Source organism: Zootoca vivipara, chromosome 4, assembly GCF_963506605.1.
Source record: "Zootoca vivipara chromosome 4, rZooViv1.1, whole genome shotgun sequence".
NCBI classification, from domain to species: domain Eukaryota; kingdom Metazoa; phylum Chordata; class Lepidosauria; order Squamata; family Lacertidae; genus Zootoca; species Zootoca vivipara.
Window position 1 is genome coordinate 51,887,172 of NC_083279.1, and position 25,533 is coordinate 51,912,704.

At 40.5% G+C, this 25,533-nt stretch overlaps 1 protein-coding gene and 1 non-coding gene across 3 annotated transcripts in view; one reads left to right on the forward strand and one right to left on the reverse strand.

The window, feature by feature from the left end:
- The window catches only part of URB1 (URB1 ribosome biogenesis homolog), a 50,302-nt gene extending 27,148 nt beyond the window's left edge, over positions 1-23,154 (forward strand). For both annotated transcript variants that reach the window (XM_035114779.2, XM_035114780.2), the window contains exons 21-39: positions 224-403; positions 1,182-2,037; positions 2,738-2,939; positions 4,235-4,418; positions 5,495-5,553; positions 5,814-6,007; positions 7,348-7,458; positions 8,003-8,066; positions 8,846-9,017; positions 9,849-9,951; positions 13,147-13,307; positions 13,755-13,866; positions 14,155-14,261; positions 15,092-15,235; positions 17,419-17,528; positions 18,715-18,906; positions 20,447-20,688; positions 21,940-22,530; positions 22,937-23,154. In XM_035114779.2, the coding sequence (XP_034970670.2) occupies positions 224-403; positions 1,182-2,037; positions 2,738-2,939; positions 4,235-4,418; positions 5,495-5,553; positions 5,814-6,007; positions 7,348-7,458; positions 8,003-8,066; positions 8,846-9,017; positions 9,849-9,951; positions 13,147-13,307; positions 13,755-13,866; positions 14,155-14,261; positions 15,092-15,235; positions 17,419-17,528; positions 18,715-18,906; positions 20,447-20,688; positions 21,940-22,530; positions 22,937-23,154 (4,002 nt within the window). The remainder of the gene's footprint in view (positions 1-223; positions 404-1,181; positions 2,038-2,737; positions 2,940-4,234; positions 4,419-5,494; positions 5,554-5,813; positions 6,008-7,347; positions 7,459-8,002; positions 8,067-8,845; positions 9,018-9,848; positions 9,952-13,146; positions 13,308-13,754; positions 13,867-14,154; positions 14,262-15,091; positions 15,236-17,418; positions 17,529-18,714; positions 18,907-20,446; positions 20,689-21,939; positions 22,531-22,936) is intronic.
- On the reverse strand, positions 14,821-24,856 carry LOC118084802 (uncharacterized). The gene is made up of 3 exons (XR_004692575.2): positions 24,719-24,856; positions 20,397-24,104; positions 14,821-15,027 (listed from the first exon to the last, which is right to left on the reverse strand). It is a non-coding gene; the product is annotated as an uncharacterized LOC118084802 (transcript).
- Positions 24,857-25,533: the final 677 nt, after the last annotated feature.

Sequence of the window (25,533 nt, forward strand, 5' to 3'; positions counted from 1 at the left end):
CCTTTCGCTCTTATGGAAATGTCACAGTTTTAAGAATATCCACAAAATATGTCGCATGCATCTGTCTTATAAATAATTATTTTAAGTCTTACAAAGAGAAAAATCATAGACTTTTGTGCATGTGCTGACATGCCTCTGCAGTGCAGTGCAATGATGTAGTTTCGCTGCTTAATCCTTTCCCCAAGTTTTCCCTATTCTGAAATGTATCTTAATTTTCTAACAGTTTGGCAAAAATTTGGGTCTCTCGCTTCTCACCCTGTTTGTGGATCTGCTGAAGAGCTTGTTGCACAGGGGGGACGCCAAAGAACTGTGTAGTCAGCAGAAAGAGAAAAATACACAAACCGAATCTGATCTCTTTGTGGATGCGGAGTGTCTGATGGCAGCAGAGACTGGAAACGACAAGGTAATAACTTCTCTCTGTGTTACTGTTTATGAATGTCATCCTAGTAAATTGGCCCTTGGAGAGGCAGGAAAAACCTGGCAATTATGCATAAACGTTTACAGGTGCAGGCAATGGTTGTGAGACAAAAAAATACGTTTAAATTACGTTTCCTCAGTGAAGTGGAAAGCCATGCAAGGGGGGAAATGACTTGATTCTTCTGTAACTTAGGTATTTTTAGGCGGAATAAAGATAAAATCCTAGTCATGCAGTGTTTCTTAATTGTGCACCTTCACTTCCATTCCCTGGCCATTTCTCTGGGAGCTGGCTCAGTTCATTCCAGACCATAACTTCCTTGACCCGTAAAATAACAAGAGCAGCTCTCTTAGGAAGCAATCCAAATTCACAGCCAGCTGACCAGCTTGGGGTGGGAGGGTTATGAAAGGGCAGGGCCACTGCTGCAACGGCATCCTTGCAGGAACAAGGGCCAGGCGGATCACTGGAGCTGATGCAGTTCTCCTGCCTCAATTGGGCATTAATAAAAATAATATGTATATACCAGGGTGGTTCACAAGATAAAAATACAGGATAAAAGCACAAATAGTTAGAACAAAAACACAGCAATAAACTGCCTCCCATAAACACATTTAAAAGGCCATAGAATATTAATCAGCCATAGTCCTGATTGCCTATCACATGACGGACCTTCCCCTGGTTTTGACAGGTCCTGGGTCCCTGGGCAGCTCACAGGGATTTTAAATCAGTTGGGTGATGTCTTTAATTGTAACCATCTCCATTGTAGATACTGGAAGAAGTGCTCCCTTTGGTCTTCAAGCACCCCACGCTGGAGAATTGGTTCCTGGCTGTAGAGCAACGTTCTCTCCCTCCCCATAGTTTAAGCCCAGTTAAAGTGAAGCTGCTTGCTGCTCACCTAAACCGTGGCATTCTTGAGTTGCTGAAGGTGGGCTGCCCAATGTTGCAAGCCAGGAACCAGCTAGATACGCTCTCTAGATATTTCGAAGCCGTCACTAAAACTGTCTTGGAAGAACTGCATGCTGGGAGAAAAGATGCCTGCAAGTTACATCCCAAAAGGTCACAGCAGGTGGAGGCACTGCAAGAACTGCAACTGTACATGAATACCCAACAACTGAAGGAAGTCACTTTGGCTATGCTGCAGCTTCCCAAGGCGATGCTGGCCTCCAAGACAGCTGAAGGCATTTCTGGAAAAGAAACGTACTTGAGCACTTACGGGGAGACTTTGGTGCAGCTGCTCACAGACAGCTACCAAAGGGGATCCCTGAAGGGAGACCTCTTCCTCTCAAGAGAGCACATTCAAGGGATGGGGACTCTCTTGTCCACAGCAGCCACAGAAGAGTTGGAAAAGGTCTTCCTGCATGCGATACAGAAGGAGCCTGTCTTTGCCCAGGCAGTTGGCGTGAATGTGCAGCTTTCCTGCCTTAAGCATTCAACGAAAACGTCCCTTTCCATTGTGGCTGTGCTGATTCGATACAGTCAGACTCACTTGCTGCAGTTTGAGCTTTGGTGTCTGAAGCAGGGCACTGGCAAGCTTCTGAGAAAAGATGTGGACCTCTTTCTGCCACTTGTCAATGCATACTTGGACTGTCGAGAGCAGCACACTTTGAGCCACCTGTCAGAAGGTAACCATGGTCAACTTACATAACACTCTGGATCAGCTTTTTTTTTAAAAAAGGGATTGCAACTGTTTTGTGTCATTGGATGGAGAGTATGATTTTGAAAAATGAAGTTGTAAATGCCAGTGGTACAGTGTTTGGGGGTTTTCAGACTAAAAACTTCAAACCTTGTTTGTTAAGTGGGCCAGTTAATGGTTCAGATGTTAATTTCCCCGCAACTTTATTACCAGGGAATTTGTTTTTTTTCTACCTTTAAATTTTGTTTACAAGTTCTCCTGTCAATCTTAGCTTGCTTCCAGGGTCCTATATTATCAAATTATGTAACCAAAATTATGTGAGAAACTCTTAACCAGGACCCAGTTTTGGAGCAGTCTGGTGTAAATCTTGTTTGGCTGTCCCTTTCCAAGATATTAGAGTCTGTGATTTCTCTTTAGGCCAGTAGTTCTAGTATGTCATTCCAAGGACTTGGGACTGTGTAGTGGCCTCTGGTACATGCATTAGAGCAGGCATCCCCAAACTGCGGCCCTCATATGTTTTGGCCCACAGCTCCCATGATCCCTAGCTAACAGGACCATTGGCCAGGGAAGATGGGAACTGTAGTCCAAAACATCTGGAGGGCCGAAGTCTGGGGATACCTGCATTAGAGTATGGGCCTGTGAAATGCTGACAGATACACCTTTGTGACTTGCGTTGTCCTTTCCTACAGTCTCTTCAGCTGTTACTTCCATCTTGAGAGAAACTTTGTGGCCACAACTGCTGGGCATTCTTCCGAATAGTGGTTCATCACAGCCGTTCGCTGAGCAGTGTCAAGTTCTTTCCAAGTTACTGCCGCCTCCAGAAACCGAGCTATTTGCTAATTTAACAGAGAAATTACTTTTATCTCTTGAGACAGCGGGAAATCATGAACAGTAAGTCTACTTATTTTCTGCTTATTAGTTCCAGTTCTCCATATTGACCAGTCGATTACAATAAACACAAGTACATGCCCTCCATTCTCAGGTACCTGCTGTCAGTATGAGGTAGTATTTTAATACTTCAAATAGATAGAAATCATCTAATGTATATCACCTTTTGTTGAGTCACATCAGTGGAGGTAAATACCAGATGGAACATCAATGTTGGGGGGTGGTATGTTCAATGTTAATAATCAGAATTAATGAAATATGGTAAAATTTAATAATAAGATAAAATAAAAATGTTGGGTGAGTGTGATGACCGCTACGCTTTAGAAACTTACGAAAGATAAAGTAAAAATGTGATAAACTTTAATAAAAATGTAGTAAGCTTCACTACTGCAGCTTGGCTAGACCAGAATGCCTGTTGCATTTTTCTTTTTTAAACACTGATCTGTATCCGTTATCAGAGAGAAAGAGTTGCTTCAAGTATGACACCAAACCTGTTTGATGCTATTTGAATGAACTCTGCCCATACACTCCCATTATCCCCTGCCATGATCAGCCAGTTGCCAGTTCTCTGGATCATTTCTTCAGCCTTAATCCATAGTTCACCATTAGATCTGAAATGTGCTGATATTGTCATTTGCTTGCAAACAAGGTTCGCAAACCATGGTTTCGACTTGTTTTGCAACCCTGATTTTTAGGCAAAGTATGGGTTTGTGCAAGCCATTGTTCGTCAGATTCAGATGTTACGACAAACTATTGTCTGCTGCTGAATCTGAACTGAAGGAGGAAACCAGAGCAGGGGAGGGGAGGGAGCAAAAGGCTCATCCATGTATCATCAAACTAAGTTTGGCATTTTGTGTGAACTGGGCCAAAGAAATGAAGCTTCTTTTGCACCAGGATAGCGATGGACATTTTATCACAAAGAGAGAAACCATATGTGGTGGTCATGATGACTCACTGTGTAATTAGTCTCCTGGTCTGCAAAGTATTCCATCCCATTGTGTTTAACAGTCTAGCAAAACATCCATAAGACTTCCGCAACCCTCCGTGATGTCTAAGAAGTCACTCTTGACCAATCAGTGGCTGTGTATTTTCAATAGGGGAACTATCCTCATGGCTCTCAGAGAACTCAGGGCACTGGTTACATCCTCTCCTGATTCAGCAGACTTTCCAGATCTAGAAAGCAACTAATAAACGCTCCATTTCCCAGCAATTCAAGCTTAAGATTTGGGGGGGGGGTGCGCAGTAGTTGAAATGAACACAAAAGCTACCATTTCATTACTCTTTTCAAACCTCTCTAGCTGGGTGATTGCTGACGCTATATCCAGAGCCCTGGAGAGCTCTGCAGAGAAGTTGCATTCGTGGAGGAAACGCCTGCTAGTTGCCTGCATGAAGTGGTTGATCCTCACGTACAGCAGTAACAGAGAACAAGAAACCCGCTCGGAAATTGAGAGTGCCGTGCTGTTGAGGCTAGAGAGACTACTGGTGAGAATTAGGGGGTCGTCCCCCCCAGGTTGTTGGACATTATTCTAAGCAGGGTGGAGGTGTATCGAGCACAACCGCTGGAGAGTAATGTGACCACTAGAGGGTGCATATGCACAGGCTGTTGCACATGAAAGTGCAAACTTCTTTAGAAAAAATATTCTTTGCTCTACCTCCTTTCTCTACCTTTTTCCCAACTTCAGCAGTGTCCCTCCTGACAAAACCAAACCTTGTCACAGACGTCCATAGCCCAATGACTTGCAGGCTAGATTAATGCAATATGCTCTGCATAGGGCCACCATTGAAAAGTGTTCACAAATGTCAGCCAGGGCAAGATTCAACTAGGCACTTTGGGTTTATTATGGCAGTTTTGTGTGATCTGATTGATGGCAGGTTTCCTTCTGGGCTCAATTTAAGGTGTTCTGTTTAACTTTTAAAGGCATAAGCAGCTTAGGATCTGCATAGCTTATTCCATATGAGCCTCCCTCCATACACGAATCATCATCTGAGGCCTTCCTCCAGATCCCAGGAAGAATGCTTGGCAATGACCAGGGCCTCTTCTGCAGGGAACTCACCCAGGGGAACACACTGCTAAACATGCTGTATGAAGACTGCTTTTGGCTGAGCATTTCCCCTCTCTTTGTATTTTGATGTTTTAATTCTGACTGCTGCCTGGACATTTTTTGTGGTCATGCTAGTATTTTGGTTTATGGTTTTAGTTCAGTGATTCCCCACCTCCCATGGACCACCTGAAAATTGCTGGTGGCCTTGACAGGCAGCTTCATGATTTTTTATCCTGTTGTAGCCATTGTAATGTGCTGTGCTTGATGCTGTATTACTTTTAATTCTGGGGATTTTTGCTGCTTTTTTTTCTTGTATTTTCTAATATTGCAATTTGTATTCCCACAAACCGTTATCCCTGATATTCAATTGGAAGCCACCCAGAGTGGTTGGGGAGACTCAGCCAGATGGGCGGGGTACAAATAAAAAATTATTATTATTATTATTATTATCCCTGCACCACCACATCCCCACTGTCACATGTTTAAGTGTTCTTTTGCTGTTTCCTACCTACCTAGAACTCAGTAACTGAGGTGGCTCCAGAAGACTGGCACAGTTTTGTGAAGATGGGACTCAAGTAAGCATGTTTAGGTTTACAAGAGTATTTTGTGCTGCTACAATGACATACAACAATGAGGTTAGGGTTGCTTATGCCTCGCTGGACCGTAGTTTTGCTTCTGTTAATAGATGTTTTACCAATACAGTACTTTTAAAACGGTGTGGCAAGCTGGTTCACAGACCAAGCCAACACCTGGGATATAATTGATTCTTTCATTCACTTTGCAGGCAGAGTGCATGATTTTTATCTCAACATCTCTTTAAATCTCTGTTATGTAGGTACCGTTATAAAGACCAGGGCTTCCTGAAAACTCTGAATGCAGCTATCAATTTGCTGTACCAGAAAGGAATCCCTGCTGCTCAGAGATTAGTGAAGTTGTCGGTGCTTTATATGATGATCACGCAGCACTCCTTATTTTTGTCAATTATGCTGAGGTCGCAAGAAGGTGATGACACAAACATTCATGAAAGAGGTATCACCTTCTCATTTGTTTCCTTGTGTATCTATATATAACCCAAGTGTATTTCACGTGTTGTTTTTCATCCTTCCACTTGCCAGCCCACCTAGATGTTTTCAGAGCTGCTATATCTAGAGAACATAATTATTTTAGCATTTACCTTTTAACATATTACTAACTCTTCTCCATTATCATTGCGTTGCCAGCTCCAGTGCCTTTTCTTACTATTTATTTGCATTTGGATTGCATTTATTTATCATTGAACTTAGCATTTCTTACTTTATTTTTTACTCTTTGACTCTTTGGCTATATATTTCTGAAACAGTTATTGCAGTATTGTATACAGCTATGTCTGTTTTCCAATTAAGCATGCTAAAAAATAGCCCACTTGTTTTGGGTTACCTGGTCTTACTGGGGTATTGACAGTGCTAGTTGAAATCCTCAGAATCTCAGCTTTGTCCCTTTTTCTTAGGAAGTGACATAGTGGAATTTATCCTAGATGCAGGACTAGGTAGAGTAATGCAAATTGAAAGGATCTGGGCTACACGGCATCATTTAAGAGCTTACAAAAAGGAACCCTGGAAAACCCTATGCAAAAGTTGTTTAATTAACCACGAGACCCATTAGTTAGCACAAGGGCAGAAGTTCCCATGTTACACTGGATGGGGATTAGAGGAGAAAGGAAGGATGGCCCAATTCATTTCTGCACAAAACTTGAATGGAATGTGTGGGAAGCTTGAGTAGCTGGAACCGTGTGGATCAGTGCTGCAGAGCTGCCGCTAACCTGGACTATGCAGCGAGGAGGCAAAGGAGAAGTGAGATCAAGGCTCCATGGGTGCACCATTAGAGCCAATCTGATGCTCCCTTTAAACTTTGTTCTTACCCCTTACCTTTGTCTTGGTTAGAGGAGGGACATTGGTGTCAGAAAGGCAGCACTGCCACACCACACTGCCCGTTCCTGGTGATAAAATGATATTTTCACGGCCCCCTTCATATTGGAACACATGTTTTTTTATTGAAAAAGGCCTTAATTTTCTTCAAAAACAAAAACCCTATGTGAAAGCGATTAGCATTTCACAATGTTATATCATAATGTGTTTTCCATTTTGTTGGCAACAGTCCCTGTCCACTGGGAAGTTCTCCTGCGTGGCTAAAATGAATGGGAGCTTCATTAAAGCTCTCATGGTGCTCCATTCATCTCAGCAGGTCTTGCCCCAGAGAGCATCCTAGCAGTGTGAGTGACCAGCACCATTGTTGCAAGGAAGCGCCCGAGCAACCGTAATATTTTCAAATTGCTTGACAAGAGGCTAAGTCATTTGGAAGAGGGAGAAAAATATTTTTCCTTTTTGCTTTAGAGGCATTAGTGGATATCCTGTTGACTCTAGTGAAACTCTGCCCTGCAGTTTGTGAGAGCAACCATTTTGCTGTGTTGCTTGGAGCCTATGGTGCAACACTGAGCATTACAGGTAAGTGTATTTGCAGTTGAAAGAGATGCATGACCTAAATTTTTTTTTTAATGAGAATTCTTAAAATGCAGCAGCCAAACTATCGTGTGTGTCATATGTAGTAGCTCAGACAAATCCTGCAGTTCCTGGGTGGTTCGGGAAAATGACCAAAGAAGTAAGTGCATGCATGCATACTAAGGAGTTTTAAGTGAAGTAATTTCACTTACTCGGCCCTCCAGATGTTTTGGCCTACAACTCCCATGATCCCTAGCTAACAGGGCCAGTGGTCGGGGAAGATGGGAACTGTAGTCCAAAACATCTGGAGGGCCGAAGTTTGGGGATGCCTGCTTTAGATGATAACTTGCAGCAGAACATGTGCACTGCCTTCATTGCAAAGTATTGTATTCAGAATGATGTCAGGTGAAAAACTGCTCTTGATTAAGGTTCAAGTTCTTACTCAGTGTTGCAGAAATCAAAAGTTGCACATGCCCAAAGGTTGGCGCTCCATCTATCTATCTATCTATCCATCTATCATCTATCTAATTTCCCTCTTATTTATTTTTAGACCAGAAGATATTGCAGCTGCTTAAATTGTATGAAAAGAATGGTCTAAGCCTTGTAAACTTCAGGTCAGTTGACTGCCATGTTGGTCAGTGTATTGGGTAGATAGTGTGTACAGTGTGTGTCAGGTTTGCTTTCCTGTGGATTACGTGCCTCAGGTATTTGCATACACATAGGGCGTTTTGAGTGGGGTTTAAACCTGTGCAGAGGAACTAGTGGTAGGGATGGGAATGGAATCTGATAGACTGCAATTCCAAAGTTGACTCACCTGATCCATTTTAGAGTCTGAACATTGACAGATTCTTTCAACTCACCCTGAATCATTTATGGGTTATTCCAAGAGTCTGCCTCTCTGTTCACATCATACTGTACTTTCTTTTAAAAAGGTATCTATTATTTCCTATGTGAACCCACCCACCTCCTGAGGTTTATCCCACCTTCCTTAGTGGTGGAACACTTGGAAATGAGTTCTAATATTTTTTTAATAGAAAAAAGCATTTTCTTTCATTGAGTGATATTGTGGCGGTTACCAAAAACAACTGTGTTGTTTATTGCTGATATTGTGTAGGAGGCAGTATTGCAGCCTTTCTCTAAGAGCCAAGATGGCTAAAAAGGAACACAGCAGAGTGACTGTTGCTTCATAGTTTAATTTTGTTTCAAAGTGCTTTGGAAGGAAAACTAAGGTTGTCAAGGAAACACATCCTACCTTTGGTTTCTCTGGTAATAAATAAAGAAGTGAAAAGGAAAACACTGTTCTATCATTTACAAGTCAAATTGCTTTGTGTAATTGCTATCTTCTCCACATATACAAAGTTGGAAAACACATAGCATCTTAATATGATTCCAGAATTCTGCTTTGGGGTCCAGCTGCCGTGGAGCACCATAAAACATGCAAGAGCCTGGGAAGGTCCCTGTGGCAGCAGCCAAGCATGGAAGAAATTCTATGTCTGCTGGACCGAGAAATGATGATGAGGACCATTCTCCATTTCCCACAGCATCAGCATCTCCTGTCCACAGAGGTGCCTTAATCTGACCACAGATTTCTGTCCTTTTAAAAACATACGTACAGTAGAACCATTTTAGTCTTAGGTCATTTATCTTGAAAGTGGCATTGTTAATATTCACAGTGGCAGTCATAGCATCTGGTTGATTTATATTAATGGGCCTTATTCCTCTTTGGTTTTCTTTCTTTTTTTAATGCAACGACTGCATAGTCTGCTTGAAAGCTGCGAATCTGCAATCCTTTTAGTTCAGTGAGGTTTCAGAGTTGGGTGCTAATTATGATCTAGGAATTAACCACCAAACCCTTGGGCCAAAATTGTAGCAGCTATTGAGGAAACGTAAAGGTTTTTATTGCAAAAGAGAGAAGCAGTCAGGCTGCAAATCCTAGACACACTTACCTGGAAACTGAAATCAGCGGGGCTTACTTCTGCGTTGGCATGCATAGGATCAGTGGCTTCTAACCCTTTAGTAGGCTACGGTCTTACCTCCACAGTCGGAGGCAGCATGCTTCTGAAAACCAGTTGATGAAAACTGCAGGAAGGGAAAGCTCTGTTGTGCTCAAGCTCCACTTGCAGGCTTCCCATAGGTATCTGGTTGGTGACCGTGAGAACAAGCTGGACCATTGGCCTCATCTAGCAGGCTCTTCTTAGTTTCTTATTGCACAGCAGTCATTGAGGTCAGGGGAAGCTGAAAAAAAAAACACCACCCAAAGCAGTAACACGGGTATCACACAGCTTTAGGATGCCCTGCAGTGCTTATATGATGACTGTTATGAGAAGGCTTTCACGGCAGCTAAAAAACATGTCAATTAAAATTCAGTCATACCTTATTTTATGTCCTGTATTTAGGATGAACAGATGCTCCTAACCAAAGGCAAAAGCGAAGTGGCTCTTCAAGATCTCTATGACCCCTGTTTTCTCCTTCATCTCTTCAGTGAATTGTTGAGACCAGGTATAGGAAATGGTTTTCTTGTATTTTGGGAAGCATTTAGTGTGAAGCATTTGGGAAGCATTTAGTGTGTAAACATAGAGCCCCAAAAGAAATGGCTTGGAAACTGTATCAAAGATTTGCTATGCAGGTCTGAGGTTGCAGCTAAGTTTGTGTGATTTTTTTAAAAAGGCAATGGCTGATCTCCAATTTTGAGAATATAAAGTCTGTTACCCAGATATTTCTGCAGCCTTAAGCAAAACAATAAGGTAGAAAGCACAAATAAAAGAGCTGGCAGTTTTTATATTGACAAGGCAGGATATTGCACTGAACCATTTTTTGTTGGTTATTTTGTTAGTTTTCTTCCTCCCCCTGTCCTTGCTTTATATAACCTCCAGCCAGATCAAAAGTTTTGACAGAACCCAAAGCATGCAACATTTTGATTGGTTCTAACAAATATGTTGGCCAACTGTGGATTTTGGAATATTTCTTGCTGTTTCCTATGCTTTTTATTTGTGTTCATGGTTTAGTCTGAGGCCTGTGTAATTGGACGCAAGCTCTTTATGCACATCTGCTGAGCTAACACAGTATGCTTTATATGTCTGTATTATCTGTTTATAAAATGCTTCAAAATCCGGAGCTCATTTGCATTATGGCATCTGGTTTGCATTTGCCCAGGAGTCACGGCATCTTCTTAAACCATAGCTGTCAAGTTTTCCCTTTTTTTTGCAAGGAAGCCTATTCAGCATAAGGGAATTTCCCTTAAAAAAAGGGAGAACTTGACAGCTATGTTCTAAAACAGGTGGCTGGTTGATAATGTAATTGCTCATTAAACTATTTACTCTTCCATTCAGAACAGACATCAGATATCAAATTGACCCCAAAGGCTTTAATTATACTTTTTAAAGAAAACAAGGAGGGGTTTTGAGATGGAGGAAGAACATCATCTGACATTGCACCACACACAGTTTTGTGATTCTGCATCGTGAGCAGGCTTGGAAGGGCCGCCGGTGCACATGGCAGTTATCGTTTTTGGTTTGCATGCATCGTCTTGGTACCTGCCACTTACCCGTCTCCATTTTCCCAACCAAAAATTTTCACTCAATAATAAGAAGAAAGACTCAATGCTTCTTTTTAATAGTGAAGGGTGTGTGTGTGTGTGTGTGTGTGTGTGTGTTTCCCCCCACAGCGTCTCTGTTACGTTGTTTTGCAGGAGTTTGGACTCATTAGATTTGTCAGTGCTATGAGGAATATTGGTTGCTGCTGGATTGATTATGTGAAATCTGGGTGGAGGGGGGCATAGAAGCAAATTCAAGTGGCTGGGAAGCTACACACAGAGAGGCCACATGAACAGGTGTTTTGTTTTTGTTTTTTGAGAAAGCTACACAGCAGGCAGGATTTCCAAACCAAATTTGAAAGAAGAAAAAGAGATTGTGTAGTGAATAAAGCATTGAAGGGTATGTGGTAGTGGGAGTAAGTAGGTTGATTTAAGTAGGGTGAAGCAGAGCTTGTTTTTAGTCTTGGGTGGGAGGAGACCATTTTTCATCTTTGGAATGGCAACCTCTCCCCACCACCAGAAACAGTATTGTTTTGAAAAGCACTGCTTTCTTTGATTCTCTGTTTTTGCGGATGATTTGTTACCTTACCTGTCCACCGACTCTGTTTCCTTTTCCTTGTGGCTTCATTGCCATAGCTTTTCTTAGCTTGCAGACTTGGCGTTAGCATAGAAAGAAAATCTTTTCTGATCAGTGGCAGCAAGGCATTCTGTGAATGTGTGAAAGCATTTGCTTATGTCACAGGCATGGCCAAACTTGGCCCTCCAGCTGTTTTGGGACTACAAATCCCACCATCCCTGACCACCACAGCTAGGGATGATGGGAGTTGTAGTCCCCAAACAGCTGGAGGGCTAAGTTTTGCCCTGCCTGGCTTAGGACATGGGAGCATCCAGCTAAAGACTGTCTACCCCACTATAGTCAAAACCAGATATTTTCCCCATTATGATTCCTGTATTATTTTAGTCTTTCTCACTAACACCATCCAAGCTGCAGATCTTGCTTTGGTTCCTCTTTGCCTCTCTTGCTGCCTCAGTTCCCTGAGGCTTTCTCCCACTTACTGCAATCACACAATCCTTCCTTTTATCCTTCAAATAATCTTTTAAGAACCTGCTGTCTCCATGGAATCTTTTGACAGCCGTTCACTCTGAACATGCTCTGTGGAACAACCCCAACCATGCTGGGCTATTACAGCAGGTGGCCAAAAGGGTCTTTGTTATATATTTTTGCATCCTACATGTGTTTATAACAGTCTCCTGTGAATAAATGTTCCATAATTGCTTCTCCCTAGGCGTAAAAGCCCCAAATGAAATACAAAAGGAAAAAAAGACACCTCTAGAACCGATCATTATCTCAGCAGCCGTTCCCCCTTGATTTTTCCAAGGTTTTGTAAACAAAACACTATGTCCAACATAAATTAAACTTGCTGTTTTGCATGTCATCTGTCAAGTTTCATTTTGCCAAGGCCAGGTCCAGCATTGATGTTTCCTTCCATGACCTATACTCCTATTACCAGATTAATCCACTCCATAAATTTAGGGCTAGCCCCCAAAATACGGAACAAGATTCCTTGTTGACAGAATCTTTCTTTTAGTAAGGGGAGAGGGGTGGCTCATAGGAAAAAGATTCAGCTGTAACTGCTGTGCCTTCTAGTTCCAAACTCTCAATCACTAGCTTGAAGCAGAATCACATCTCCACAAATGTACATGTACTGATGAAACAGAAATAGAGATCCTTATTACCAAGCTGCATCAAACACCACATGGTACAAACAGAAGCATGGTAAAGAGAAATTAGATCTGTTTTAATTGACCCTGTATGTGTCCCCTCGGTGTAGGGGAAGGAGGGCTATAAAGAGATGTGGTTTGGGTGGTGCCAGAATGGAAGGCTCATTGGAAACTCAGGTGCAAGAGAGTTTGTGTCTTTTTTTGTTTAGGCAGAGGCAATTCAGAGAGATTCTATCTTGAATTCTTTGTTGCTGAGGAATAGAAGAGGACAATTTTCTAATCAGGCATTCATTCACCCTTCTTCTAGAAATTGCTATGATTTAATGTGCATACCTATAATTTAGTCTTCCTTTAAAAAATTTCCTTGTAAAAGATTTTGAGTTTTCATTCTACAAACATTTTAAAGCATTCCTTCCCCTCCCTTTTTTTCTCCTATGTAGAATGTGTTGTAGCATATCATAAGTTTGTTGACATCAATGCCTTGGGTCTGGCAGTAGCAGCCCTTAGCAGCTATGACAGTAACATGCGAGCAGCAGCATACTATGTCCTGAGCTCTTTCCGCTCTCACCTGGAAGGGGCTCGGTTTAGAGAACAGAAGCAGGTAAGGAGTTAACTTTAGCTTTCCTAAAGTATGCAGTGGTTTGAAAACATGTCTAAGACTAAACTTGCTCTGAAAGCATCTCCTAGGATAACTGTATTGCTAACTGCCAAAGATGTCAATATGCTTCTGATTTTCAGGGTACTATGCAACTTCCTTGCCCACCTCCCAGATTTCCAAATTATGTATAGGACTCAACCCACGAGTGAAATACAGAACTTGATATTTCTCATTCATTTGTATTAGTAATAATTTCTTCATCACTTCCATTCAGTAATATTAGGATAGGTATTCTAATTCAATTGAGTATAATTTCTATACTATGATGAACATATACTTTCTGCAGTTCCTGTGTTGTCATATGAGGACTGTGTGTACAACTGAGCAGTTACTGATAGGATCATACAACCAATTTCCTAATTATTTCTCTCCTTTTGTCTTGTGCTTCAGTTGGTTTACCTTATGAATGTTGTGCAGAATGGAATCAGACAACCAAATCTCAGATTTACTTTCCCTTTGGCACTGTATGTTTCGAGAGTGGCCCACCAAATGCTAAAGCCAGGTATTCTAGAACAAGTCACACCTGCTCTCTAATCTTTCTTAATTCATAAGATAACCATATTGTTTCTGTTAAATTTTGGTTGGTTTTGTTTCAGAATGAAAAACAATGGCTTTTAGTCAAATTGTTATTTCCATTTTAGATATCCTTGTGATCATGAAATGTGTGTCAGACTTGTCATGCTGTAAAATGAGAGATTTTTAAGATGAGCATAGAAATTTCTTGAGTTTAATAATGGAAATGATAAGGGATTTTTTTCATGCTACAATAACCATTCTGTTTTCTTCCCAGAGGAGCATATGTACACAAAGCTGAACAAGTTCCTTCTATCTCATCAGTATTTGGATTTGAAGAAGGTGCCTGGATTTTTTCAGCTTTTCTACAGTTTTGATTCAGAGGTAATACAAATCTGTGTAGTGTAAACTGTCATTCATGAAAAGCACAATTGTTTGCTTTCTGTTCTCTGTACACAAAAATCTGGTACCTGTCAAGTAATTCTGAGAATCTCCTTTCTGTTGTACATCTGTTGTAACCAAATCACCATGTAAATAGTCTTTATACTTGATTGCAGCACGTAGAATCTTCATTTCTAAACTCTGAGCATGGTAAAAGAGTCATTGTTCAGACACTGAGATTAGTGTTCACGTAGCAGCCGCCTCTTCCTGTTACGCAATTCTGTTCATGCATGGCCGCTTTATTTTTTCCTTCTGCCATTCACCACAGCTGCTGGTTTTGAAATACATTCCAAATTCTATATTTGCATCATTTTTTAAAAAAGTATTTTTTATTAAATTTTAGCCATATAACCCAAATAACAAAATACAGCAGACAAAACACATAAAAACTAAACCAAACCATGGCTGGCATGGGATGTTACATTCACAAGAAAAAATGGTGAAGCTGGTTATCTGTGTGTTTGCGATAAGATACAGACAGGCAAGTGGAGCATTCTCTCCCCCCCCCCCCCCATTCAGTATGTGACTTCTTGTGACTGTATAAGAAGTCACATTCTGAATGCAGAAAAATGATGAAAATGTGTATTATATTTAGCAGCATCACAAAATACTGGCACATCTGGAATTTAGGTTTTTATGTCTCTTGTTTGCAGCATCATGTGGTTTTTTCCTTCTTTCTTCATCTTTATCAGATCTGTTGGAGACTTTCCTATAGAGTGGAAATAGAGTGGAAAAGTGACAATAGTAATTTATGCTCCCTCTTTATTTTCCAGCACAGAATGGAGCGTGAATGGATTCTTGCAATTATTGGGGAAGGACTCAAAGACAAACACTGCTATGAACTATATGATTATCAGAGAATTTTCCATGTCATTCTGTCTTTCTTCCATAGTCCACTGTGTGATGAATCCTCCCAGGTAAAATACAACTGAAACACATACTCCTAAAAGCTTTTAACTTAAAGCAAAAAGAAAACATTGAAGACTTTTCCTCTAAGAACTACTCTCATTCAGTTATATATTAAAGTAAAACATCCAGTTAAGTCTTTAATGTGTAAAGAATTGTAACATCTGTGGCTATCTTTGGATCTCAACATAGTCTGTAGTAATACAGTGGTAACTCTGGTTAAGAACTTAATTCGTTCCGGAGGTCCGTTCTTAACCTGAAACTGTTCTTAACCTGAAGCACCACTTTAGCTAATGGGGCCTCCTGCTGCCGCCGTGCCGCCAGAGCACGATTTCTGTTCTCATCCTGAGGCAAAGTTCTTAACCTGAGGTACTATTTCTGGGTTAGCGGAGTCTCTTAACCTGAAGCGTTTGTAACCTCAAGCGTTTGTAACCCGAGGTACCGTGTTTCTCATATTTTAAGTCATCCCTACAAAATAAGCCATGGCAGGATTTTCCTGAGTTGAAGAAATATAAGACATACCCCAAAAATAAGCCGTAGTGGTGGGAGCAGGTCTGGATGGCGCCATGGAAGAGGAAGATGCCTGTCAGCGCCCGGAACCGGCTGCTGCTGCCCCTCCAAAATGTCCAGCAGCATGCACCGCGCCAAGCGCTGACCCAGCGGCGGGACGCAGCAAGAGCTGCAGCGCGCGCTGCTCCGAGCCCCGACCCGGCGGCGAGACCCGGCAAGAGCCTCAGCGCGCGCCGCGTGGAGCCCCGACCCGGCGGGACCTAGCAGCGTGCCCTGCTGAAGCGCCGACAACGCGCGCAGCAGCAGCCAGTTCCGGGCGCCGAGCCGCGACAGGAAGAGGAGGGACGCAGCGGGACGCAGCTACAACGACAAAAAACACCCGCCCGAGCCTTCATTGGCCGCCGCGGCTGCCACTCGCTGGTCCCTCCTCTTCCTGTCGCGCGTGCTGCAGGTCCCGCCGGTCCCGCCGCTGGGTTGGCGCTTGGCGCTGGCGCTGCTCCAAGCCCCAACCCAGCGGCGGGACGCAGCAAGAGCCGCAGCGTGCGCTGCTTCGAGCCGGGATCCGGCAAGAGCCTCAGCGCGCGCCGCGTGAAGCCCCGACCCGGCGGGACCCAGCAGCGTGCCCTGCTGAAGCGCCGGCAACGCGCCCAGCAGCGCAGCAGCAGCCAGTTCCGGGCGCCGGACAGGGGAGGTACCATACTGCAATTTTTTTTTAAAATAATAAGACACCCCCGAAAATAAGCCATAGGCTTATTTTCTTGAGGAAAAAAAGATTATAAGACATGACTTATAATATGAGAAACACGGTACCAATGTAATATTCTAAGGCTGCAATCCATGCTTGCTTACTTGAGAATAAGCTTGAACACAATACTGACTTCTGAGTGAATGTGCATAGAATTACTCGTAATTTATGAAGATATAAGCAGTCCTTGTTTTGTGCAGGGGTCACATTCCAGACTTGTCTGTGGGACCTGCGTAAAGCATTTTCCCCCTCGTTCCACCCTTTTAGTGATGTTTTGGGGTCACTTCTGTGTTTGGTGTGCATGCGCGATTGTGCGTCAATCGGTCGCTGCCTTTATGTTATCTCATCCACTGTTTTATATCTCATCCACTGTTTCTCTTCCCCCCTCACCCCAGTATTTGCTAGTAAGATTTTATAAAAGTTAGTCATTATGTATGACTAGAAAGCTTGAGACAAAGTTTGAAAATAACAAGCTACTCCCAAGACCAAGGAGTGTGCTAAAAAGGGAGGGGGGAGTATTGTAAAATTGTTGAAAACACTAGAACCAAAAATATTGGGGTACTCTATATTAACACATGGAAGCAAGATATAGGTCACCAAGTACCCTTAGAGTGTCTGCCTGCATTCTGGAGGTATCATGGTACCATTTTGCATGCATTTTAAGGCGAAGTATTGAAGACAATGTTCAGATGGATACTGTAGATTCTGTCCACATTCATGAGAAGATAATTTCCAGAGTGACGCCATCTTTGATGTATTCACTCCAAAAGACTGTTGGTCTCGAAGGTGCCACAGAATTCTTTTATTGTGTTTGCAGATAATTAGATCTAGTTGTTTCCCCCTTGTTTCATTCCCAAAGGCTTAAAATTGCAGCTATGAAAGTTATTAAGGATGTCTTATGTAACTAAATAATAATATATTTTTTGGTTTGTCTTTCAGCATCAGATTCTGGAAATACTTCAAAATGCTGCATACATCACCAAAGCTGCCTATCAGCTAATAAGAGATCACAGCCTATTAACTTGGATAATATCTGTACTAGATAAAAGGTGCATAGAAGAGTATTCATGATTGATTGCTTAATAAATTATTTCTTTCACCTTTCTTAAATGTGCATATGCGAGAGAGCAAGAAATTAGGATAAGCATTTTTGCTCGTAGAGGTCATGGTATGCCACTAAGGCAGCTATCCTAAAAACATTTACAAGGATGCCAGCTTCAATGAACAGACTTACTTTTGAGTAAACGTGCATACAGTTGCACAGTGAAACAGATTAAGCCCTTTAAAACCTTTTACTTGGAGATGCTTTAAAAACTTTGATTCTGTTAAAATGTTAGCCTGTACATGTAATTATCAACTTAGTTAAGAATTATTAACTATTGTTGCCATGTAGTCTGAGGCTGTACTCCATGTGCCTGCAAAGGCTTGAGCTCATTAACTGGAATTTAACAGAGTGTTCTATTGCTTCTTTGGAGAAAACATTTTATTAACACTCTGTCATCCTTGTTTGTTGAAGAAAACATGGCCTCTAATATGTTTCTGAAATGTAATCTAACTGAGTAATAGTCAGAAAATTGGCTTTAGCAATGTTTTATTTAAAAGCTGAATCTCCCGTTCTTGAAACTGAATTTAAATTGTCCAGGGATTAATGAAGAGGTTTTGAGGGTTGTTATGCTGTTAGTAGGAAAGTGACATTGTGTTGTTCTGCCCATGGTTGCTGCTACTGTGCTTTACCTTTAACAAGGCACTCTTCAGCTTAGGTCCCATATTAAACTGGTATGAATTAAAAGAAATGGGATCCCATTTTTGGCTTGCAGCGTTCATCTCTGAAAAACTGTTGAACAAAGTTTCTGTTTTCACACAATTTCTCAGTACACACACACACTGTAGTGTTTGATGTGGGAAATGTGAATTTCCTAAATGCATGTTCAAAGTCTACTCGAGGTTTAAATCCTACAGTGACTCTTTCAAATAAATTCATCAACAGGAACATACACTCTGGATTCAGTGTTGGATTTTTCCCTTCCATTAAATTTTTTCCCCTCAGGTGAAAGACAATATTAAAGGTAACATTTTATGTACTCAGCTCATGGGACTAGTGGATAATGGTTGAGAAGTATTATTTTTTTAAATGCTATTTTGGTGCACTACAGGTATTGTAATCTGGTTTGCTATAAAATAAACATGGAACATTTCTTATTATTTTTATTTTTATTTTTCCCCCATTCATTCTAGGTTTCTAGAATCCAAGATGCTAAGCAGTGTCATCTCTTTAGTCCATACTCTTTGGGTAACCAATTTAGGAGATAAACAAAAGTCACTTGGAACACCTGATACGAAGGAGCTACTAGAGAATCAGAGATTCCTTCCTCTCCAGCTTGTCAGTGAATTTCTTCACATTTTATTAATGCTTCTTAAACACATTAGGTATGTATTTCCTTCTGTTTTCAAGAGTATAATGTAGCTGTAATTAAATTTCATTGAACCTTGAATTTTTGCAATATCTCAAAATTTACCTTTTATTTTTCATTGTAAATGGCAACAATCATTTTTAAAAATTTTTTAGCTTATCTGCAGAGATCTGAAATGCCTTGGTTGGTACTTGCTAATGTCTAAGTGGCCCACTCATCATTTCTGCTCAGCGGGAGCCTGTCTTCAATACATTGTGCTTTTATTTATTTTCCAAAATATCTTTCTCACCTTTCTGAATTGTAATCAAGGCTGTGAGCGGGGGCCATGGGGAAGCACTGCTGAAGTCTGCTTAGCGTTCAGTAGTCTATGCCTTCTCAAAACTATTGCATATGGTATTTTTCAGCCACTGCAATTCTTCAGAGCTTTAGTTCTCAGTGAATTTTGGCAGTTCTTAACCCTTAGAGTTATTTTCACCCCAATAAGATGTTATGCCTGGTTTTGTCTCTTTTCACTGACCAGCTATCCATTTGACCTAACCCTTATACTGTGTAATTTTTGCTACTTGAGTTCACTACAATGCATTCACCAGTAAAACAAATTTATCTTTTTATTTTTGTTTACTGTGTACCAGCATTTTCAGGAAAGACATACACTAAAAGCTATAAACAAATTCCTTCCAGTAGCACCTTAGAGACCAACTAAGTTTGTTATTGGTATGAGCTTTCGTGTGCATGCACACGAAATATCTGAAGAAGTGTGCATGCACACGAAAGCTCATACCAATAACAAACTTAGTTGGTCTCTAAGGTGCTACTGGAAGGAATTTTTTATTGACTACGCAGACCAACATGGCTACCTACCTGTAACTAGAACTAAAAGCTATGTACATCAAGCACTTGAGTAGCCCTGCCTGAAAAGTGTATCCATGTTTGGAAGGAGGAAATAGATTCAATACTCATGAAAATGAATTGGCTTTTTGAACCCAACTAGCACATGTATTGTTGTTTGGAAGTGTTATTCCTACTATGGCTTGGTTCATATGCGACATTAAAGCATCATTTAAAATAAGCTATGGTTTAATGCCTATAAGCATGCTGCTCCTACCTCACTCTTGACTGTAAGATATGGGAGAGGAAACAAGCCAGAGTCCGGCTTGATGTGAACTGTGTACCCAGCCTTGAGGTTTGTTTCCTCCAAGGTTTGCACATCATGACAAGCCAGGCACTGTCTTGTATCCTCCCCTGCAGGGCATAGTAACAGTGGAGGAGAACCGAAGCGCTCATGCACACTAAACCATAGTTTTAAACTACAGGTTAATATTGCATGCAAGCCAGAGCAAATTATGCAACCTGATAACAAATGATAATTCAAATCAGTAGCCTTCATGTTTCACTGCTGTCTTTTTGCTGCAGTCTTACCTTCCTCAGATTCTTATTTTGTGTCAGACAAAAATGTTAAAAACCGTCACTTGTTTCCAAACAAAAGCAAATTTTGAGTTTAGTTACCATTTGGCTTGAGCATTGTAACCTTTTTTTCTCCATCTCCTGCCAAATAGGACCAACTTGGATTCTGCCATATTGATTCAGTTTTTCAGCACGTTGAGTTCTGTATTGGAATACCGCCTTGTGGTTTTTGAGGCCTTCAGACAAATGGGAAGATTCACTGTGAATGAGCATGTCCTTTCCAACAAAGATGTTCTGCTTCTCTTGCACAAGTGGAGCATAATTGGCAAAGATGTGGAACTTCAAGATGTTCTTCAGATATTTGCTCAACAGTACCAAACAAAAGAATTGCTTAGTAAGTTCTATACACATCATGTGTTTTAAGTAAGGTCAGCTATTTTCTGCTGAATTCTGAAAATACTGAACATAACAGCCAGCTCATCATATTTCATCAAATGCATGGAAGAAGAGGAAGTCCTTAACCTCACACTAAAAAGATATTATTGTTGGCCCCAGACAGGCTTCCTCGGGAAGTTGGAAAAAGGAGTAGAAATCATTAAAAATATATATGCACTTCATTAATAACATCATACATGATCCAAGAAAAAGGATTTCATATCTCCCTTGCACTATGTATTTTTTGTCTAGTGGTAAACTTAATAGAACATCACCATATGCTCTTTATATAAAGTGAGGCTCTAAGTGAGTTTCATTATGTCAGTTTGCCAGGATCTGCTTAGGACAGTCAAGCCCTTAACTAATCACTTTTCCCTTTCCTGAGCCTTTGTGGGGGTGGATAATTAAGAAGCAGAGACTTGTGTGGAAGCAGAAACCATTTTAGTTTGTGTGATCCCAAATATAAAACAGCACTGAGATGGTTAAATAAAAAAAAAGAGTTCTCATTATTAAGGAAAAAGTGGGAAATTGCTTTTGTTAATGTAGATTTAAAAGATAGGGGTTATAATAAGATTTGCTTAGAGAAAATATTTTTGGCTGCATTCATGCAAAATATATGGAGTGATAATAATCTCAAGATAAATGTTCAGGTCTGGGCTTCCTGCAACTGAGCTATTTATTTTGTTGGGATTTGGTTGAACTTTTAACCTGTTACTTTCAACTTTATAAGCACAATTCAGCAGGAGGTTCTATCTGTCCTGTCTCACTGTCAGCTTTTAAATAAATACTGAATTGATTCATTTATTACCATTCTCCCTAGGTGTGCATATGTCTTCACAGCAGTGCAGGAGAGGTTAAGACAGGTGCAAGATGATGGTTGCACACAGACAAGAAAAAAATCAGTTTGCACCTTTTGAAACCTCTCCTGTACCAATGTGAAGACATCTGCTCGCTGCAACTTGGAGACATCCAAGTACCCACTGAGAAAATTTTTTCACAATTGTTGTTGTTTAGTCATTTAGTCGTGTCCGACTCTTTGTGACCCCATGGACCAGAGCACGCCAGGCACTCCTGTCTTCCATTGCCTCCCGCACTTTGGTCAGACTCATGTTGGTGGCTTCGAGACCAACAAATACTTTTCAGAAAGTTCAATTTTTCTCATTTTTCTTTAAATTGTTGTAATTATTTTGTTTGTTTTCTTCTACTACAGAAAACATTAAAGACAAAAACAAAGCACAAGCACCTTTTCGAACATCATCCCGACTTGTTCGGAAGAAGAATGAAATTGAAATAGAAGCAGAAGCAGCACCTGAGTGGGATGAGAAATATTTAGAAGAATGCAGATCTATCCTGATATCTGTGCTTCTCCACTGGGAACCTGTATTCCTGGATATGCCAGCAAAGCATTCAAAAGAGCACAATGGAGATGACAATCCTGGTCTTACGTGTAAGATTGCTTACTTAGTATTCAGATGGCTAGTGAAGTCTCTTCTCGACAGCAGCTTCAACGTGGAAAATGTACTTTTGACTTTCAAGTGGTTTGAAAAGAGTGCTTTGCAAAACAGCACTGTGGTAAATGAGATTCTTAAAGATGCAACTCTCAAAAGTGGTATATTTAAGCTTTACAGTACCGTCTACAATGCCTGTGAAGAGAAGGCCATGGAACTGAGTGATCTCTCTTTGCTTAATGGAATCATGCTGCACCTACTAGATTCCCAGAACCTGACCAAAAATGCTTTTCATGAGACTGTGGAAAGGTTCTGCCTCTCGGCAGTAACAGAGGAAGAAAGAACAAAGAAAGGTAATGTTATTTTCAGCAAGGATGTTGAGGGGAAACTAAGCATATAATCTTTCTCCCCCGTAAAAACTTCTTGAAATTTTGCCTTTTGCTGTATAATACAGTAATTCCAGAAGATACTAAGAGATTAACTACCGGTAGTAATGTAGAATAGGATATTCTGGTGACATTAAAATTGATTGAGAAATTAAATAAGCCTGAGTATGTTAAGGAATATTCTAAGGGATAAAGTGCTGTTTAACATAAAAAACCAATGTGCCCTTAATGAAGTATTGACTGTTCCATTTAAAAAAACGTATTGGAAACTCTGCCAATTAAAATAAGCAGAGTAAATGCAGGATATAGATAAACTTTTAAGAAGCTTTTAAGAAAAGATCTTGATTGTGACAATTATTTTATTATTTCCTAGGTGCAAGCATATTCCTCACTTCTGTTTACATTGGAGATCTTTGGCTGGGAGCAAAGCCACCAGACACATTTATATCCCATGTTAAACTGATACATGAAGCAGCAAATGGTAAACAAAAGAATGATGATCAAACAACATGGGAACCTGAAGAAGCTATAGCTTCTCTCGGCAAAGACATTTACCCATTCTTAATTCATCACCCTGTCTTTCAATCTTAAATGTAGTGTGTCATGCTTTCAGATCTTGATGGGGGGGGCTGCCATAAAGAGAACTATTTTAGAACTCATAACTTATTTGTAATTATGTATCATGAAAGTTACAGTGTATTTTTAAGCTGTATTTTGAATAAATATTTACTGTTATTTTTTTCAGAATTTTTGAAAGCTGATTTTTAAGGCTTTTGATGTATGTTTTAAGATGCCTGCCTACTAAAACCAAAATACCTGACTCACAGCTAGAATGGTTGGTTGACTCAAAAACAAATAGAAAAAAATTCAAGCCATCACCCTTCATCGATTTTCTACATTCACTTTACTTCTTTAAAAGACTCATGCAGAATTAGGGCTTCATAGACACCAGGGCCAGTAGGAAGATACTTTTGGGAACACTAACATGCAATTCCTACTTGGACCCCCTCAGAGAAATAGTGTGAGATGGGTTATAGCAGGCAAGACATGCACACAGTTCAGACAATGGTTTCTGTCTTGTATTACATCTGATTTGGGGAACTAAGGTTTAATGTCAGCTAGTAAGTCATCATGATTCTGGTTTGTTAATGAACGTTTAGCCCCAGTTCCCTGATTCAGAAATAATACAAGCAGCAATGAAGTGACACAGTAGGAACCCTGGAGCAGTAATCCAAACCAGGCCATTGTGAGCCTAATGGAAGCAAGGAATGTATGATACATTATTTTAGAATTTTAGAAGCAACGTAGCCCAAGCATTCATTAATTAGATGCTTAGGGATATAAATCTAGGATGCTTGCTTTGCATCCAAGTCCTGGCTTTCATAGGGGCATACAACCTTACATTTCCTTTCATCTATAGAACACAAAGCATTGTACTTACTTCACGGGTGTAGAACCAGAACGAGATATATAGAACAAAATAAGGAAAAGAAATGCCACAAAAGAAGCAAGTCCAATCCAAAGGGCTATGACAATTGAATCTGTGGAAAGAAATACAGTATGTGTAACACCTTACAAATCATAAAGGCATTCATTATAGATTTTCTTACTAAGCAATGTTACATCCACTCAAGGAAGGCTTCTTTCCCAAGTAATAGGGGCTGCAGTGCTTTTAGTGAGGACACCCTCCTGAAACTCCAAATACAGTACTAAAAAATTAATAGCAAAACATTGCTTTCATTAGTATAGCATTTGAAGTGCATGACTTATATTCTCAGTTTTAATGTAACAGTAAGAGGGAAGTTGTCATTTACTACAATGTTCAAAACATATTAATGTATTCCAACAGTTAAGTCATTAAAAATTCAAACTTTTTGAAAACAAAAATTACATTCCATCCCATTTTAATGCATACATACTTGGAAAAGAGTTTTAATGAAGTAGGTGGATTGTCTTAGTAGACAACCTGCACAAGACTGGTACTGAATTTGGTAGTCATCAAATTACTATGCAGTAGTCAGAAACCCCAATCTAAATAAGCAATTTACATGCAGAAAGTGTGTTTACAAAAACATTAAACTTTTCAAAGGATTAGTTTTCTTTTTTGTTGTTTTTGCTTTAGTTGCTCACATAACACAAGAACAGCAATACTTACATCTGTTTGCCTTCAACTTTCCTGCATCAACTGGAAGTAAATCTAAATAATCCATGTAATATTCAAAATCGTAAGTAAAACTGGATGAATTTGTCTTGTTAGCCATCTCAGTACAACCTCCTAGCCAGCTCTAACCCCAACCAACAATTATGAGTTGTACTTAAGTGTTCCTATAAAGAGATTCTGTAGTTGTGTAGTTTTTCATTTGAGCAGACATCCTTGAGGAACGCCTAGATACCAGACCCAATCAGCAGAAATGAAGGTCAGTGTATGACGATGGTCTCTGGTGCCAGAATGACAAATGTGATAATTCCTTGTGGGAAGTACAAGCTGTTGTTAACTCTTCTATGTTATCACTAATGCAGAACTAAGTAATAAGAAAAGACCCATAGCCAAGTTGGTAAAGAAAACCATGCCAGCAGGTGACAGGCTATCATCATCATCATTATTTTATTCATAACCTGTTATTCATTTAATATTTTGACCCCACAGCAGGGAAAATGGCAATATACAAAAATTAAGGACTAATTAAAATGTCAAATAAGAACCCTGTCATAAAACAAAGAAAGCTAAACTGCAGGGAGGACAACCAACACATTACCAAGGTAAACAAACAGGACATCCACCCCACCAAAATAAAGCAAATGGGGTTAGCAACAGCTGGCACCCCATATTTCACCTACAGCACTGCTCACTCCCAGTTTCAACAGTGTGATCACTGCAGGAAATGAACAACTCAACACCTTTCAATCCTCTCCAATGCAGCCAGGCTCTCGCCCTGAGTGGTATCTATCGTTGCCCACAAGCATCCACAG